Source organism: Sapajus apella, unplaced genomic scaffold (genome assembly GCF_009761245.1).
Source record: "Sapajus apella isolate SASKATOON/1434 unplaced genomic scaffold, GSC_monkey_1.0 scaffold6, whole genome shotgun sequence".
In the NCBI taxonomy this organism is placed as follows: Eukaryota; Metazoa; Chordata; class Mammalia; order Primates; family Cebidae; genus Sapajus; species Sapajus apella.
Window position 1 is genome coordinate 39,047,637 of NW_022436946.1, and position 19,241 is coordinate 39,066,877.

The 19,241-nt window shown below is 37.9% G+C and overlaps 1 protein-coding gene across 8 annotated transcripts in view; it reads left to right on the forward strand.

The window, feature by feature from the left end:
* The window catches only part of CDK19 (cyclin dependent kinase 19), a 202,288-nt gene that overhangs the window by 142,716 nt on the left and 40,331 nt on the right, over positions 1 to 19,241 (forward strand). For 6 of the 8 annotated variants that reach the window (XM_032275031.1, XM_032275038.1, XM_032275033.1 and 3 more), the window contains one exon: positions 1,628 to 1,768. The exons of the other annotated variants lie outside the window; for them this stretch is intronic. In XM_032275031.1, the coding sequence (XP_032130922.1) occupies positions 1,628 to 1,768 (141 nt within the window). The remainder of the gene's footprint in view (positions 1 to 1,627; positions 1,769 to 19,241) is intronic. 8 annotated transcript variants of the gene reach the window in all.

Sequence of the window (19,241 nt, forward strand, 5' to 3'; positions counted from 1 at the left end):
ACTTTCAACATCAGTGGCATTATGAAAGAAGGTGTAGAACATTGGACTAGTCAGGTCCTGTAGAACTGTACTGTCCAACACCATATTTTAAAATAAATATAATCATAAATGTTGATTTTAAATAATTTAAGGAATAAACTGACATTTTACTGAGAAGATAGTATTTATAATATTTAAAAATTTCACTTCAGAAATATCTGAAGTGCACACATTTATTTTACCCCTTTCTTCTTTTTCTTCTTCTTTTTTTTTTGAGATGGAGTTTTGCCCAGGTTGGAGTGCAGTGGCACAATATCAGCTCACTGCAGCCTCCGCCTCCCGGGTTCAAGTGATTCTCCTGCCTCAGCCTCCTGAGTAGCTGGGATTACAGGCGTATGCCACCATGCCCAGCTAATTTTGTATTTTTAGTAAAGACGGAATTTTCTCTGTGTTGATCTTGAACTCCTGATCTCAGGTGATTCACCTGCCTTGGCCTCCCAAAGTGCTGGGATTACAGGTGTGAGCCACCACACCTGGCCTCTTTTTTTTTTTTAATATAGCTGTTAAGAAGTTGAAAGTTATACGTGTGGCTCCTAGTGTATTTCTACTGGAAATCACTGCTATAGTATAAACTCTAATTTTCTATTATTTCTTACATCAATGTTATTACTGAACAGTTTAAAACAAAATAAGAAAGGTGTATAAATAGCTTAATCATTTTATATACCATTTGGTCTTTTTTTTTTTTTTTTTTTTGAGACGGAGTCTCTCTCTGTCACCCAGGCTGGAATGCTCTGGTGTAATCTTGGCCTCAGCTCACTGCAGCCTCTGCAAGCCACTGTGGTGGCCAGCGCCATTTGGTGATTTTAAAGTTATTGGAGCACTGTTAACAACTTCATCAGTATTGTTTGTGGAGAGTTTTGATGGCCTTCAGTGTCCATTTTGTGTCTTGGACAGAGGCAGGAGTAGGGTAGGGATGGAGGTGGTAGAGGTGGGAGCACTGGGGAGGCAGGTAGCATTTTTTTCCATTTAGTGCAGTGTTTTTATAACCCACAATATAACAAATGGATATAAAAATTTGAATATGATGATCCAGTTGTATGTATTTCAGTGGGATTGAATTTCCCATTTTTTCCCTCTTCTCCTTTTTAGCAATTTCATATTTAATATTAATTCCCAGGAATATATTCAAATTTATTCTGTGCCAAACAAAGATGGAACTTTTCCAATAATTAAAATATACACCTGATCAGTGATGTTATCCAGATGTACTAAGTGCTTTTTACAGAATAGTAAAGATTTACAGTTTTTCTTTCTTTTTTTAATCTTTCATTCTATGAGTAAGGAATATAAATATTTTTTGTAGGCAGCTGTTTCAATATCAGTTCTTCTTACCTTTTAGTCCTATTTAATGAAAATCTTAATGGTTTCAGTAAATTTAGTCATTATAACCCCTCATTAACACAGTCACATTCACCCTCAAAATAGATTCAGCTTTGGTTGAACTTATTATTCAAATTTTTTTCTTTGTGTCATTATTGGCCTTTAATAAGTAGTTTTAAAATATAGAGCATTTTTATAGCATTGATTGTGTTTTATTGACAAAGATATTATCAAAGACTATATTACGTTTTTTTTTTATTTTTAGCACATTATTAAGTTTCACCGTGCATCAAAAGCCAATAAAAAGCCCATGCAGTTGCCAAGATCTATGGTTAAATCATTACTTTACCAGATTCTTGATGGTATTCATTACCTCCATGCAAATTGGGTGCTTCACAGAGATTTGGTAAGTATTTTTTCTTTTAAATTAGTCAATATGTTTTTCCCTCCTCTTTTAAAAAATATATTTTCTTCTTGGTACCATTATAATAAAACATTAATTATAGAAAAACTTGAAGATATACATAAGCAAAAAAGAAGATAAAAATCACCCATAAACCTGTAATCAAAAGATTAACACTAGTAACATTTGGTGTATATCATTCCATTATATTTACGCATAGCTGTAAAATATCAGTGTCATTTTTAACAAATGATTACTGTACAGTTTTGATGGAGTAGTCACATGTGAAACAATACATTTCAATCCAAGTTTTCCTTCATATTATTGCTCATCATTAGTAAAAACATTATTGGAGAAATGCCAGATGTAGGTGATGGGGAGGAAGGCAGCAAATCACACTGCCACGTGTGTTCCTATGCAACAATTTTGCATGTTCTTCACATGTACCCCAAAACCTAAAATGCAATAAAATAAATAAATGGGAAAAAACAAACAAACAAACAAAAAAAAAACATTATTAATATTGAGTTCTCATTTTTCTTTCCATTATGTTCTAAACTGAAATAATGACATTGCACCTGGTAAAAAGAATGTTGTTATCAATATTAATAAACAGATGAATAAATAAATATAACAAGTTGAATATGCTTATTAGGCAAATTGGCTGCAATTTATCATTTTATTTTACTTTTTCACTATACATTTAATAAACATTTACTGATATCAAATTATATTGCTAGATATTCATCTTCACATTGTTGTCATTTTAGTTTATGTTGATGAAGTTTCTTTTGTTTGTTCTTAAGATATGGTTATAAAATAGCTGCAATCCTCAAGTTTTCTCTTCAGTTTATCATTGGAGGTTTTATTTTGCCCCCACAAAGTGATTTCATGATCTTTTGTTTCTTAGGCTTCTGAGAATTCTCAGGATATGGTAGGGATACATCTAGGTAAATTTTATTTTATTAACGATGAGAGGTGTTTATTGTCTAAAGGATCTAGTTAGTATCCTCTGGGACCTTGTCAGTCAAGGCTACTCACCTGACTTGACCATGTCTTGCTGTGACATTGTATAAATTGGGGTCAAATGATAGTGGCCATAAAAGATGTATTTGCTATATTAATGGAAGCATGTCTCCTTATAATTTTTAATTAAGATTCTTTGAGGCTTCCACATGTCCACTTTACTATTAACTATGAATCAGCATGTTTTAAAGTGATTATTGGGCTGGGTGTGACGCTCATGCCTGTAGTCCCAACACTTTGGAAGGCTGAGGTGGGTGGATCACTTGAGCTCAGGACTTTGACACCAGCCTGGGCAACATGGTAAAACCCCATCTCTACAAACAATATAAAAATTAGCGGGGCATGGTGGTGCACTCCTGCAGTCCCAGCTATTTGGAAGGCTGAGGTGGGAGGATGGTTTGAGCCTGGGCAACTGAACCAGACCCTATCTCAAAAAAAAAAAAAAAAAAAAGATTATTGGGTACATGATGTTGATCCAGATCATAAGAAGACCTCCTTCATAAATGGGCTTTTAGATTTAATAGGCAGTGTATTTAATGAAATTTATGGAGGTTATATTTTTGAGGTTGTGTTTGTGTTTAAATGATTGATCAGAATCTTTTATTAAAGATTAACTTATCTGAGCTCCTCTCCCTTGTTTCATAAAATTCTGTATTTTGTTCTAAATAGCATAGCTTAACACATTTTATTCGTGACACTGTCACCTGAATGTCTACTGATACTAAAATTTAGTATGCCCAGGACTCAGTTTTCTCCCATTCAGATTTGCTGCTGCTTTAGTGTCCTCTCTTTTTGTTAGGGCACCACCCTCCTCCTAGCTTAGAAACTTCTTTTACCTCTTTGCAGACCCTTCTTTGCACTCCACATCCAGAACTTGTCAAGTTCTTTCAGTGTCATTTCTAAAATATGCCTCGCATTCATCTATTTTCATCTCTAGTCCTCATTCTTAGTTCAGGCTTTTATTATCTCCTTCTTTCATTGTGATACTACTCTCTATACTTGTCTGTTGTCAACAATCTCTTTCCCTTCCAATCCACTTTGGACCCTCTGACCAGTTATTCAGGTCCTGCTCAAGAACTTTGAAATAGTTCCTTGTTGCTTACAGACTAAATCTCTACTTTCTTATTTGGCTTTCAGAGTTTTACCAAGTATAGCTTTAACTGCCTTTAAAATTTTTCTCTACCCCTGTCATCTTTCATGTATACTTTACTCCTGAACTATGGATTGTTTCCTGTCTCCTCCTGGGATTTCCTGCCTTAATGGCTTTTATTTCCCCTATCTTAAAACCACTTAACCCTGTCTCAACATATTCAAATACAATCTGTCTTTCAGGGTCCAGCACAAATGCTAATGAAAACTTAACCTCATATCCATGTCTACTTGGAACGAATCTCTCCTTGTTGTTGGTTCCTGTTGTATTTATCTATTAGTATTATAGCAGTTTTAGAGAACTCTTAGAACATCTCCTAGCCTGTAAACTTCCTGAGAGAGCAAGGTCTATGTCTGACTCTTTTTGTACGTTACTTCCCCTGTACACAATAGGTGTTGAGGAAATATTTCCTCAGTGAGTGAGTATCAGGGAGAATAGTACTGTGACATTTTGGGTATCAGGTATTCAAATACACTATCCTCAATGAACATTTTTTGTTTTCTTGTATGTGTAAAGTACAGAGGGATGGGAACAATACAAAGATGAGTGCATCAAAGAACTTCTTCACAAGGAGACTTGAAGAAATGTGACATACACACTAACAATTATACTATAAGATAAATAAGAGAGAATTGATTGTAGCTACATGGGAAGCACAGACTAAATCTATGCAAGGTCAGAAGAGCTTGTGATTGGGGGATAATGGAAAGTTTCAAAGAGCAGGTTGCATTTGAGTTGGACTTTGAAAGATGAGTAGAATTTAAATAGAGACTTTGTTGATGAGGGTAACCTAAGGGAGTTTTGGATGTAAAAATTCTGAGGCAATAAAGCACTGAGATTATCTCAGAAAGGACATGCAGTTCTGGCTGGCTCAAATACGGATAAGCTCAATTGTGGTAGTGTGAGGTTGGACTTGGAAGGTATGGGTTGGAGCCTGCTTGAGCTAGAGAGTTTTAGGGGTCTTTTTGTTTAAATACTGACAGTTTGTGAGCCACAGAATGGATTTTTTCCCCCATTGGAAAAGCCACCACTGATGATTATTACCTCATCAATGGCATGAACACAGTGTTGAAATGCGTTCTGAATATGGTTCTTACATAGTATAGCACTGGTTTATATTTTACCCGCATACTTACTGAATGGACCCAACTCCTCAAGTGAGTAATAGTATTTGAAATTTTCAACTGATTGGGTGTGGTGGCTCATGTTTGTAATTTCAGCACTTTCAGAGGCCAAGGCAGGAGGATTGATTGAGCCCAGGAGTTCAAGAGCAGCCTGAGCAACATAAGCAACATAGTGAGACCCCCATCTCTACAAAAAATAAAAAATTAACTGGGTGTGACAGTGCATGCCTGTAGTTTCAGCTATTCAGGAGGCTGAAGTGGGAGGACTGCTTTAGCCCAGGAGGTCAAGGCTGCAGTGAGCCGTGATTGTGCCACTGCACTCCACTCCAGCCTTGGGCAACAAGTTGAGGCCATGTATTAAGAAACTTAAGATAAAGAAACTTTGAACCAACAGGAATCTAGTCTGTGACAGCCTCTTCAATTCTTGATTCACTAATCTTGAGTTCTGATAATCTGTTCCATATTGTCATAGTTTTGCCAAAGTACTTTCAGAAGTAGATTTAAACCGTATGCTTACTTCATAAATATATTCTGCAGTAGATACAGAAATAAAAGTATATCAAATATGAATATGGTCTTTAAAAGAGGATGGTGGAGACATTTGAAATATTATTTTTTGTGAGCTTAAGAGTAGTGTTGCTGTTGTAGTCAATGACTAGTTTTGTTTTTCTTAATGCTTCATTTTCTGTTGCTTTAAGAAATTTGGCTTTACACTATTTGTTAGTCACAGCTGAGTGCTCATCATCTCTGAATTTCATTTGATGTGAGAAACCTGGAAAATCCATACAATTAAATGTGTTAGAGTAAATATAAATTTACAGTATAAAATAAAAAATTTAAACAAAAGCCAGTGTTTTGGACATCATACACAGAGACGTTACATCATCATAAGGGTTGATGTTTTTCATTATGATTGATTTTATATCTGAATCAGTATTTTAATTATGTCATTTGAATCCTAGAATTTATACAGAAATAGAGAATTTAAATAAAGTCATGAAAAATAATTTAAAATGAGGAATTGCTTTAAAAGGAAAAGAGAAAGAGAGCTAAATATATTCATCTTGGCCGAGAGACAGTGAAGTAGAGACATAAGTCTATAAATACTTGGAACTTGTAAACACCAAGGGAGAAAAGATGTATTTTAATTTTATAGCAGGATATAGCTAAGAGTAAGAAAATGAAATATAGGATGACTCATTTTCATGGAATTACTATTTTGGTAGATTGGAAGAATGCCAAGATTTAGTTTATCTCTTTTTCCAAATTATGAGCTTCTTGAGAGCAAGGTTCATATCTCACGAATTTCTGTAGTCCCAGCATTGGCATATTGTTTATGCTCAAAAGTTATTTGAATTGAATTTCAGCAAGGCATATGGCAATTTTACATTATTCTTTAGCAATAATAGACAAATGCTGGCTAAATGATAATATTATTAAGTGGATTTATGACTCCATTTCAGAACCTTGCTACTAGCTCAGTGACATAAATTGAACTATCAGTTAGACTATTTCATTTTTCATTATCATATCCCAGGACTTAGTACACAATAAGCACTAAGTCTTTATTGAATGAAGGATTTGAATGAATGCTTTAGGGTGCCAACCCTAGCTCTGTCTTTTAAAATATATGTGTGGAGACCAGGTGCAGTGGCTCATGCCTGTAATCCCAGCACTTTGAGAGGCTGAAACGGGCAGGTCACCTGAGGTCAGGAGATCCAGACCAGCCTGGCCAACATACTGAAACCCCATCTCTACTAAAAATACAAAAAATAGCTGGGTGTGGTGGCGGGTACCTGTAATCCCAGCTACTTGGGAGACTGAGTCAGGAGAATCGCTTGAACCTGGGAGGCAGAGATTGCATTGGGCTGAAATTGGGCCACTGCACTCCAGCCTGTGCAATAGATTGAGACTCAGTCCCCCAAAAGTAAAAAATAAAAATAAATTTAAAATATGTGTGGAGTTTCCATCCCAAGGCTCTTTTCACATTAGTGGGTGGATTTGCAGTCTTTTGAAGTCTGTGGACACAAAAGCTATGTGGTCTGCAATCATCGTACAGTATATCAAAATTTTGTGAGATCCACTTGAGAGAGAAAATAATTTTGTATCCAGGAATCTTTTGACTTTTGTTGTTAATTAACAGCTACTGAAGATTTTAGTAGCTACGAGCTACTATTCTATCTAAAAACTTCTATTAGAGGTCTATCAGAATAGTAGTAATAACAAAAAACCTTGCCAGTACTTTGAGTCAGATATGATTTCATTTGATTAAAGAAAGTGATGCAAGCTGGGTAGGGTAGCACATACCTGTAGTTCCAGCTACTCTGAAGGCTGAGGTGGGAGGACTGATTGAGGCCAGTGGTACAACACTGTAGTATGCTATGTTTGTATCTGTGAATAGCCACTACACTCCTGTCTGACAACATAGTGAGACCCCATCTCTAAATAAATAAATAAAATAAAAAAGAAATGTTGCAGTAGATATTCTAGTTGCAGAGGAAGGTACAGATATTCCCTAATTTTTGATAGTTACATCTCAACAGAGCCATCATAAGTTGAAATGTTATAAGGCAAAAGTACCTTTTTAACTTATAATTTATGTCTTCAACATACAGTGGGCTTATCCAGAAATAGCCTCTTTGTAAGTTAAGGAGCTTACTGAATGTGTATTGCTTTTGCACCATCCTGAAGTTGAAAGATCAATACATAGATCCATTATAAGTTGGATACTATATATATTATATGACTTTTGATTTTTTTATACTAATTGACAGCAAATTTTAGTTTTGGTTTGTTAACTTTGCTTTTTTGTGACATCTGCTTATTCACTAAATGCTGACTGGATTTTCAACAGCATTCTAGGTTTTGACATGTTGGCTATATATAATTTAATGCTGTATCAGTTATCTGTTGCTGTGTAACAGGTTAACCCCAAACTTAGTGGCTTAAACAACATTTATTATTTCACAGCTTCTGTGGGTCAGGAATCCATGTATGGCTTGTCTGGGTCCTTTGTTTCAAGGTCTTTTAAAAGGAAATTCCACACAGAATTAGTTATCACAAAGCTTGACTGGAAAGAATCCCTTTCCTAGCTCATTCATTCGGTTGTTGGGAGGATTCATTTCCTTGTGAACTGATGGGTGAAAACCATCCATCAGCTCATGAGGTGAAGTTCCGTGCCGCATGAGCCTCTTCATAGAACGTCTCACAAGATGGCAGCTTGCTCACTCTGGTGGCAGTTTTGCTCACCAGAGTGAGCAAGCAAGAAGGCAAAAGAGAGGAAGTAAATCTGTAATCTAATTATGGAAGTGACGTCCCATTAGTTTTGTTGTATTCTCTTCGCTAGAAGCAAGTCATTAGGTATAGTCCACACTCAGAGAGGAATTTACACAACAGTGTGTATACCAGGAGATGGGAAAGATTGGAAAACATGTCTGAAGCTACCTACCGATAGAGACAGGAGGCAGGGAAATTCTGGGTAGAAGAGGGTGTGTCTCTGGCAAGGTTCCCACCCTCAAGCCAAAAACCATGATACCAGGGGCCAAGGTGAGAACTTCCATCCTTGTTTTCCCATTTGAATGTTGCCTTTTCCAAAACCATCCATGGCTTGCCCTGCTCCTCATCCTGTGCCCATAAAAACCTCGGGCTCACATGGAAGAGAGGAGGAGAAGCAGCTGGATGTTGGAGACTATGGGTGGATGTTGGAGAGAAGCAGCTTGACTTCAGAAAGACAGCTTGAGGCTGTAGCTTTTGAGAAGAGTCTAGCAGGGGACGGCTGGATTTCAGGGGAAGATTAGCTTCCTGCTCAATCCCCTTTCCTGCTCTCCTTCCTGCCGAGAGCCACTTTTATTGGGAATAAAATCCCCCGCATTTGCCACGTTCAGTTTGCTAGGGTGACCTCATTCCTCCTGGATGCTGAACAAGAACTTGGATGTCATGGGTGTGGGTTCAAAAGGCTATCACGCTGACCCTCCACTGAGCTGTTAACACTTAATGTGTCCACAGATGGCAAAGCTAAAAGGGGACTGTACCGTTCCTTCTGGGGCTTCAGAGGTCGCAGACACCCCCCTTAGATGCTGCCAGGGGACTCGCACAGAGTTTTGCTCCTGCCAGCACCCAAAAGGGCTTGCCCCGGCTCCTGCACCCACTCACCTGCATGCTCCCCATCCTGTGAGTGGGTTGAGTGAGTGGAGTTTGCCCCTGCTGGCACCCATGCATTCTAATTTCAGCCCGCGAAGGGGTCAGGGAAATATCCTGCTTCACTATCAGAGTTGAGGAAGCTTTTAAATGATATTTGGGACTAGCTGTGATGACGCATGCCTGTAGTCCCAGCTACTCAAGAGGATAAGGTGGGAAGATACCTTGAGCCCAGGAGTTTGAGTCTAATTTGTGCAACATAGACCCTGTCTCTAAAAAACAAAACAAAGCAAAAATTAAATGACAAATAGATCCTGTTATTGTCATTTTTTATTCAGTGGAAATACAATAAAGAAAATGCAGGTCGGGCATGGTGGCTCGCACCTGTAGTCCCAGCACTTTGGGAGGCCAAGGCGGGCAGATCACCTGAGGTCAGGAGTTCAAGACCAGCCTGACCAACATGGAGAAACACCATCTCTATTAAAAATACAAAATTAGCTGGGCGTGGTGGCACATGCCTGTAATCCCAGCTACTTGGAAGGCTGAGGCAGGAGAATCGCTTGAACTTGGGAGGTGGAGGTTGCAGTGAGCCGAGATTGCGCCATTGCACTCCAGCCTGAGCTACAAGAGGGAAACTTCATCTCAAAAAAAAAAAAAAGGAAAATGCAAAAGTCCCATTTTTCATGTATAATTTTTTCATGTGTAAAAGTTACATGGATGATAGGATTTGGGGGCAGTTCTGGTTGGAAAGAGCTAAAAAATAGTTATAATGTACTAATTATCTCTTCTCTTTAAGAAACATTGTTCAGTGATTTTCAGAATTCAAAATATGTTTCCTAATTTTCCCCTCCTCTCCTCTTCCTTCCTCTTCTTCCTCTCCCTGCTGTTGAACCATAGGTTTAATCTACTTAAGTTCAGATGATGTGTTCAATTGAGGTCCAGAATTTATCACTTTGAACATACCTAGACATTTCCATCTTTTTACGCAGTCTGAGGCCTGTGCTTATCACTAGTATTGGTACTTTCTTATTTCTATATTCTACTCTTTTGTGGAAAGCAGAGGCAAAAATGCAAATAAAATTTTAAATAATGGCAAAACATTGTTTTCCAAGGCTGGTATTTCTGCTGAATTGTAACCGTTAGCCCGGAGGCATTGAAAGGACACCATGCAGAAAGATGAAAAAGACCTTTAGCTAAAGAGAATAAAGACATCTCTGTATGAAAGTCGAATACCATGTATGTAAAATTCAAAGACCACCCTCTATATTCACTCAGCTGTAAGAAAAATGCTGTACTGTTCATCTTTGTGAACATTTGATTAAAATAAGTGCTCAGAAATCTCTGCATGCAGCATAGCTTCTCTTCATAAATTGTCTGACAAGGAGATACGGTAGGTCTTTAATTTTGTCTCTGCTAAATAGGACTTGATAAGGCAAAACCCCTAAAATCTTACTGTAACCATCATGCCAGCATTTTTCAGGCATTTAATATTGTTCTGGAGTTTTAGCCTTACTTAGTCCTTAAGATACGGAAACTTTGAGAACCTATACTTTAAAAAATTCTAAGATTTTGATCTTTAAGCTTCAGTTTACTCATCTGTAAAATGGGGAATAGTGAGAAGTAATTTATATGGTTGTTGATCCTCAGTTCCACCAAAGTTTCTGAATGTAGCTCCAGAGTTCCTGAATGTCTCATTTCCTTTCTGTAGAAGCTTGTATACATTCTGTTTTTATCCTGTCAGTAAACAAAAGATACCCTTTATTTAACCTCCTTTCCCCCCAGAATGCCTGTAGTTTAATACTTTTCCTAGCCCCTTCAGCTTTACAAAGCAGAGATCTAGTATAAATATGTGAAACATGCCTCCTGGTGTTAAAAAAAAAAAAAAAGTAGGCTATGTTTCATCCTGTTTATATTTAAATATTGCAAATATTTTTGCCAAGTCTTCATATTTAAAATAAGGAAGTTTTTAAAAGCTTGATTAAATGAGATCACAATTAGCAACTGTTTCAAATATACTTTTCATTCTTCTTTCTTGAATGAGATATTACTAAGAGAGGCTTTGAAGGTAACAATTCCATGCTAGTCAAATTACTTAATTATTTGTTATTTTTTATTTGATATATCAGTTAACCTTCTACTTAAAGAGGATTATGGTAAGAAGTAGTATTTCTTTTAATATGACTTAATCATTTTAATTTCTTTTAAAATGAAGAGTTGGCTGGGCGCGGTGGCTCATACCTGCAATCCCAGCACTTTGGGAGGCTGAGGTGGGTGAATCACCAGAGGTTGGGAGTTCTTGACCAGCCTGACCAACATGGAGAAACCCTGCCTCTACTAAAAATACAAAATTAGCCAGGCATGGTGGTGCATGCCTGTAATCCCAGCTACTTGGGAGGCTAAGGCAGGAGAATCACGTGAACCTAGGAGGTGGAGGTTGCAGTGAGCTGAGATCACACCATGCACTCCAGCCTGGGCAACAAGAGTGAAACTCTGTCTCAAAGTTAGTAGTCAAAAAGCAAAATATGGCCTGGATATCTTCTGACCTGCTACTTTAGGCGATTTTGGACAATTACAAATCTTGCCGTGCTGAAGAATCATACTCGTGTTCCTATAGTGATCTCTGGTTCCTAACAAGTTCCTTAAAGCTGAGTCCTTGATAGTCTATGGCTTAGCCATTCATGTCTGCATTCTGGAGACCTTTGATGGTAATGATGCCATCTATGCTCCTGTTTTGCTGCCTCTACAATGGCCTTGTGTAGATCAGACGCAGTGTTTCTTATAGTGCTCTGGATACGGTGACACTTGCCTTACATATATAAGAAGGTAATATTAATGTGTTTTCTAGACATGGGCTATAATTTGTTGTTGTTGTTTTTGGCATGACAGTTTTATCATCTGGGCTCATAGCCCGGTAGTTGGAGCTTTCAGCAGAGTCCTACACATTTAGCTGTCAGTTTGAATTAATGCGCTACCAGTTATTCTGTAGGCAGAGGGTACATATCAAGAATCCTACTTCCAAGAGGGCCAGCTTTCAAGAAGTCATGGTTTGAGTCACAGTGACATATGAAGCCTCTTAAGGTTTAACTTAGGGACAGGGCTCATTTGATGATCACTGACTTAAACATAAAGTTTTAGTGGCCTGTGCTGACAAACATATGTATGAAGAAGACTGTTTACCAAAGTAACTTCAAGGTCACTAAGAGAGTCTAATTAAGATTCATCCCACGTTGATAGTAATGGCAGAACTAGTTGAGAATCAAAGACTATAGACAGAGCCCCAGTATTTTGAGGCCTTTGGCTATTACTGAAGAATCAATTTAGGCATGCTATTTTATTAAATTAATTTTATTGAGGTGGAATTTATATACAATAAAGTATACCCTTTAAAAATTTTTTTTATTATATTTTAAGTTCTGGGGTACATGTGCAGATTGTGCATGTTTGTTACATAGGTATACACGTGCCATGGTGGTGGTTTGCTGCATCCATCGCCCATCATCTACATTAGGTATTTCTCCTAATGCTATTCCTCCCAATCCCCTCCACCACCTGCTATTCCTCCCGTAGCCTCCCCGTCCCCCAGGCCCCAGTGTGTGATGTTCCCCTCCCTGTGTCCGTGTGTTCTCATTGTTCAACACCTACTTATCAGTGAGAACATGCGGTATTTGGTTTTCTGTTCTTGTGTCAGTTTGCTGAGAATGATGGTTTCCGGTTTCATCCATGGCCCTGCAATGGACATGAACTCATCCTTTTTAATGGCTACATAGTATTCCATGGTGTATATGCCACGCTTTCTTTATCCAGTCTATCATTGATGGGCATTTGGGTTGGTTCCAAGTCTTTGCTATTGTGAACAGTGCCGCAATAAACATATGTGTGCATGTGTCTTTATAATTGAATGATTTATAATCCTTTGAGTATATACTCAGTAATGGTAGTACTGGGTCAAATGTTATTTCTATTTCTAGATCCTTGAAGAATCACCACACTGTCTTCCACAGTGGTTGAACTAATTTATACTCCCACCAAGAGTGTAAAAGTGTTCCTATTTCTCCACATCCTTTCCAACAACTGTTGTCTTCCGATTTTTTAATGATCACCATTCTAACTGGCATGAGGTCGTATCTCAATGTGGTTTTGATTTGCATTTCTCTAATGACTAGTGATGATGAGCTTTTTTTTCATGTATTTGTTGGCTGCACAAATGTCTTCTTTTGAAAAGTGTCTGTTCATATCCTTTGCCCACTTTTTGATGGGGTTGTTTTTTTCTTGTAAATTTTTTTAAGTTCTCCATAGATTCTGGATACTAGCCCTTTGTCAGATGGGTAGATTGCAAAAACTTTTTCCCATTCTGTTGGTTGCCGGTTTACTCTATTGATAATTTCTTTTGCTGAAGGTGCACCCATTTTAATTACAAATTGATGAGTTTTGATAAATGTATACCTGGGTAATTAACACCACAGGTATTCTGTTAGACTAGCAACATAGATAGATACCTTATAAGAATGAGGGACTCTTGCATGCAAGGACCGATGATTCATTTTACCAGGAGATTACATATGATGGTTATTTTGTGGGATCATATTCTCACCTAAGCATACATTGGGTAGAAGTCTTCTATAGGGAAGGCCATAATTGGTTAGGTACTGTTCATTTTCCCAGGGTGCTGTTGCTCTCACAAGTCTGGCTTGGAGTGAATCTCTGAGAGAACTGGGTTTTCATCTGGATGTGCTTCTCTCCGCACAGAGTGAACTTGGTCAAGTTGTAGGTCTCTCACTTCTCTGGGCCTCTGTTTCTTCATCAGTAAAGCAGGAGGACTGAGTCTGAGAATTTCTATCTCTGACATTCTTAATTTCTCATGATAATAAGACCAAATTATTTGATTTGGATGTGGATGTTCCAAACGTAAATAGAAAACTACTCTCTGACAGTGTTGCTTCTCTAAGGATGAATTGTACTTGTTAATGAACAGGAATATATCCGAATACCTTTGTAGCATTATTCTTACCATAGATGTTAACGTGGAATATGTCTTGATTATACTAGCATAATGACCTTGGAGTTAGGTAAATAGCCTTCTACATACATATATTTGTCTTGCATTGAGCTTTTTATAATGGTTGCTTTTTATTGGCTCTTGTTAGAGAAAAGAAAACCTTATCTCTGTTGTTCAGGCTGGTAACTACTCCTAAAAGACAAAGAAACACATTGTTAACTGGATTGGCATCGCTGGATTGGCAGGCATTGTTTACTGTGAATACCAAAGTTTGATTAACACAGGTGTTATATTACAGATACTGTTAGATCAGTTTAAGGTAAAATGAAATTGATCACAGAATTTAATGTTACAGGTTCCTCCTAACTTACTGGTAGCTTACATATTAGTTGTAAATACATAATTTCAAACAAGAAAGGCATTTTCATTTAGAAATAACATTTTAAACAGTAGTTAGAGTCTCTGAATACAAAGACCTATTTAGCCTACAGTGTACCTAAAGTTATGACACTAATATCATTTTGGAACCTAATTGTCATTTTTAACTAGATTACTTATTTATAGCTGGATTTCTGTGGGGGAAGTACTGGTTTATAGACTTAGAATATTTGCATTACAAACATATTTGGCTTCTGAACATGTACCAGATCGTATGCTCAGCACTGGGAATACAGAGTTAATAAATACAGTCCCTTCCTGCAATAAGTACATGGTGAGGGAGATTCAACAAACATAATCATAAAGCAACAAGGTTTACAAAAGAAATTATGAGGCACATTCAAGGATCAGCTAAGCATCCTGCACTGAGTACAGAATAACACCTAACCAGCTGGGATGGGGACTGTCTTGGACGATTCATACTGAGTTGAATTGGAAAGGATTCATAAAAATTAGTAAGATGAAAAGACGTGGGTGAGAGGAGCATTCCAGGCAGAGGAGTATGAATAAGGGCATAGAGAAGAAACTTCAAGCACTTTGTATTACTGGGACAAAGAAAGAGTAGTAAAAGAAGAGGCAGGAGAAAGACGTAGGGACCAGATTATGGTGGATCTTAGTTGTCCTATTGAGAAGTGTGGATTTTTTGTGTGTCCAGTTTCCTGAGCTAGTCAGGTTTTTGTTAAAGGTAGACCACTCAGACAGGGCTCTGGAGAGCTGGTTTGAGGGCACAGGGATAGCAGCCTTATCAGGTGGTTGTAGTCAGCTGGTGGAGAAATAAGGAAGGGCTGAACTATGACAGAGGTGATCAGAAGTGAGAATAGGGGAGATAGTCAACAAATATTTAGGATGGAAATAGTCAGATCTAAAGATTGGTTAGATTTGAGGGAGAAAGGAGAGCATCAATGCAAGTTCAAATTTCTGCTTTTGTTGATTTTGTGACTGAGAAAGGATTAACCAAAAAAAGAGGCAGTTTTGACAGGGAAAAGTAAAAATTTAGTTTGGACAAGTTGAGTTTGAGTTTACTGTGGTGATGGCCAACGTGCAGTCGACATGTGTCTTAAGATATATGGAAGGTTAGAGACCTAGAGGTATAGATTTCGGGGCCATTAGCATATAGAGGATTTTATTTTATTTTTTGAGATGGAGTCTCTCTCTGTTGCCCAGGCTGGAATGCAGCTGCAAAATCTCAGCTCACCACAACCTCCACTACCTGAGTTCAAGCCATTCTCCTGCCTCAGCCTCCTGAGTAGCTGAGACTACAGGTGGGTGCCACCGTGCCTGGCTAATTTTTGTATTTTTAGTAGAGATGGGGTTTCACTATGTTGGCCAGGCTGGTCTCGAACTCCTGACCTCGTATTCTGCCCACCTTGGCCTCCCAAAGTGCTGGGATTACAGGCATGAGCCACCTCTGCCAGCCTATAGAGAATTTTGAAACTGCAGAATAAATTAAAATAATATTTTTTAAAAACCCTTATTCAGAAGTGAGCTTGGCATGTTTTGGGGTATTTATTCTAGTTTCCTTCAACTTCTTTGCAAATTGGGAACTTGCCTCTCTCAAAGGACACTCATACCTTATGCCATAACTGGATGGATTATGATTACAAACCATTGGCAAATTATTAGCTCATTCACTTATTTGTTTACTCATTCAACAAATGTTTATTAAACACAGTATATACCTAGTTCTCAGCATACATATGAAGTGGTGACAGAATTACTCTCCCTGCCCTCTAGGAAGTTGCAATCACAATGATCAGATTCTTTATATTTTAAATCATCTACTTTCTAATCAGTGAAGTTGTTTTAAGTTATAATAGACTAGTGCTATTAGCAAATGACTGTTTGCTTAAGAAAAAAGAGAAAAAGAAAAAGGCATAGATTTTACTCTTAGGTTGTTCCTTGCCCTATTTGTTACAACGCAGAATCATATTTGTTCATGGTAAACAATGAAAAACGGTGTAAAGAAAGGAGCATGAACTGAGGGTTTTTTCCTGGTAATGTACGTTTGCATCAAATGTGAGGAGAGCTGTGTCACCACTAACTATATTTAAATAAAAGTATAGGTAGGGCCATTAGTATCAAGCCTGCACTGTTCATTGTTTCAGAAACTAGTCCGATTGATATTCTCATTGTCTCTGTTCCTGTTATTCAGGATTGTAGACGATTGTGTTTGTGTTTTTCTCTCTTTATTGGTGCTGGTAAGAGTCCTATTATGAGTTTCATATTTTTGTCCCAAATGTCCTGGGGTGGGGAGAAAGCAAATGTAGTAGAAAGATTGTATATCTTTAGGCTGCGCTACTCATGATGTGCCAGTTAACTGAAATATATTTAACCCTGTGAAAACATTGATTCTAAAGAAAGAAAAAGCAAATCTGGAGTACATTTAAAGTATCATGAATATAAATTCAAGCATTAACTAAATTCTCCTAACTTGCAGTTATTTCAGGAATAGCTTCTGAGTAATTATATTACTTATCACATTATTTCCCTGACTTTTGCCTTTAAAATACAGTTTAACTAAAATGAACCCTGGGCATGGGTTTATCTATCTGATTTTATTGTCGATAACTTAAATGCAAGGCATCCAACTCTTGCCATTTCTACTGTTTCTATGGTAACCAAAGTGTGCAAACCCAGCAGTATCGCTTGCTTTCACAGCTGGCATTTTGTGTTCACAGTAAGAAGAGGAGTTTTAGTAAAGCAGAGTCTGTGTTAATTGGGATGTAACTAGGTCAGAACGATTTTGGTATCCTTTCAGGTTTTTTATGTGGGTGAAGGTATGTATGCCTGAACTGCAGTTTTCGTTCCTTTTTTTTTTTCTTGAAGCATATACCTTCACTAAAATTAATCACTGCTAAAGTTAGTCTTGAAAAATAAGCATAACATCTGCAAACACAGCTAAGTATAGAATCTTGGGGATTGATTGGAGTTGCCCTGAGACTTGACCTGTAGCCTTGTGTATCCTTGAATATTTCCATTAAGAAAGATGAAATGATGGATGCTAAAATGCTTTGAAAAATTAAACACACTTTGATGGTGATTCATTTTGTTATTGTTTATATTTTGAAACATCAAGTATCTTAAGACCTTAACATTTATTTGCTTGTTCTGAAGGGAACAGGCAATCCCAGTTAAGAAATGCACATTTAAAAATGACTTCCCTCTGCAATTCCAGGTCTTAACTTGACTACAGGAGCCCTTCTCTGTGGTTACTGCCCAAGCTCTAGGTTCTGTTCTGAAACTGTACAAAAGAGCTCATAAGCCACTACTCCTCTAAACGATGTCACTGCCTCTGCCCTCATCTCAGACTTTACATGGAGAGCCTACACTTAGAGCTTCCATAGGCTTTAAGTATGTTATATCAAAGGTATTCTCTACTAACTTCAATACTAGAAAAGAGCATTCCTCTTATCACTCTCTTTGTGTCCTCATTCCATTGTGGTGCTCATATTCTCTGTTTCGACATAGCGTGACTGCAAGAACTTCTATCAAGAGATAGCTGAGTGTAAAACCACCTTCCTGTACTAGCATTCAGCAGCTTATAATCTACTTTCATTTCTTACATGAAGCAATTTTTGCTCTCAGATCTTATACTTTGTAGTGTTGTGTTTTTATCTTACTATCTTTATTTTTAAAGGGCTTAAACTCAAACTTAAGGAATGAAAAATAAAAAATAAGGTGGCTTATTTGATAATTTTACAATTAAAAAAGTTGTTATGTTCCCCCAGAGATTCCATTCTCACTAAAGCTTTCAAAAGTGTACTCTAAAGGCCGGGCGCGGTGGCTCAAGCCTGTAATCCCAGCACTTTGGGAGGCCGAGGCGGGTGGATCACGAGGTCAAGAGATCGAGACCATCCTGGTCAACATGGTGAAACCCCGTCTCTACTAAAAATACAAAAAAAATTAGCTGGGCATGGTGGCGCGTGCCTGTAATCCCAGCTACTCAGGAGGCTGAGGCAGAATTGCCTGAACCCAGGAGGCAGAGGTTGCGGTGAGCCGAGATCGCGCCATTGCACTCCAGCCTGGGTAACAAGAGCGAAACTCCGTCTCAAAAAAAAAAAAAAACAAAAGTGTACCCTAAAATCTGCCTTTACCTTTTCCCCATTTATTTGGATCTCATTTACTATGTCTGGCTTCTGTAAATGCACAGAAATTATTTTTTCTGAATCACCTATGACCTAATTGTCCATTCCAAAGGCCCCTTCTCAGCTTTCACTATGTTGCACTTGATGGCTACTTCTTCCTTTTTAGGTTCTCTTAGCTTCGAGAACCCTGTGCTATCTAGGTTTTCTTACCTTTGTTTTCTTTCATTTTTAGCTAATTTATTTATTTATTACTTTTTTGGTTTTCTTACCTTTGATATTCCTTCAAGGAACTTTCTCTCCTTCCTTCCTTCCTTCCTTAATTCATTCCTTCCTTCCTTCCTTCCTTCCTTCCTTCCTTCCCTCCCTCCTTCCTTCCTTCTTTCCTTCCTTCTTTCCCTCCTTCCCTCCCTCCCTCCCTCCCTCCCTCCCTCCCTCCCTCCCTTCCTTCCTTCCTTCCTTCCTTCCTTCCTTCCTTCCTTCCTTCCTTCCTTCCTTCCTTCCTTTCTTCCCTCCCTCTTTC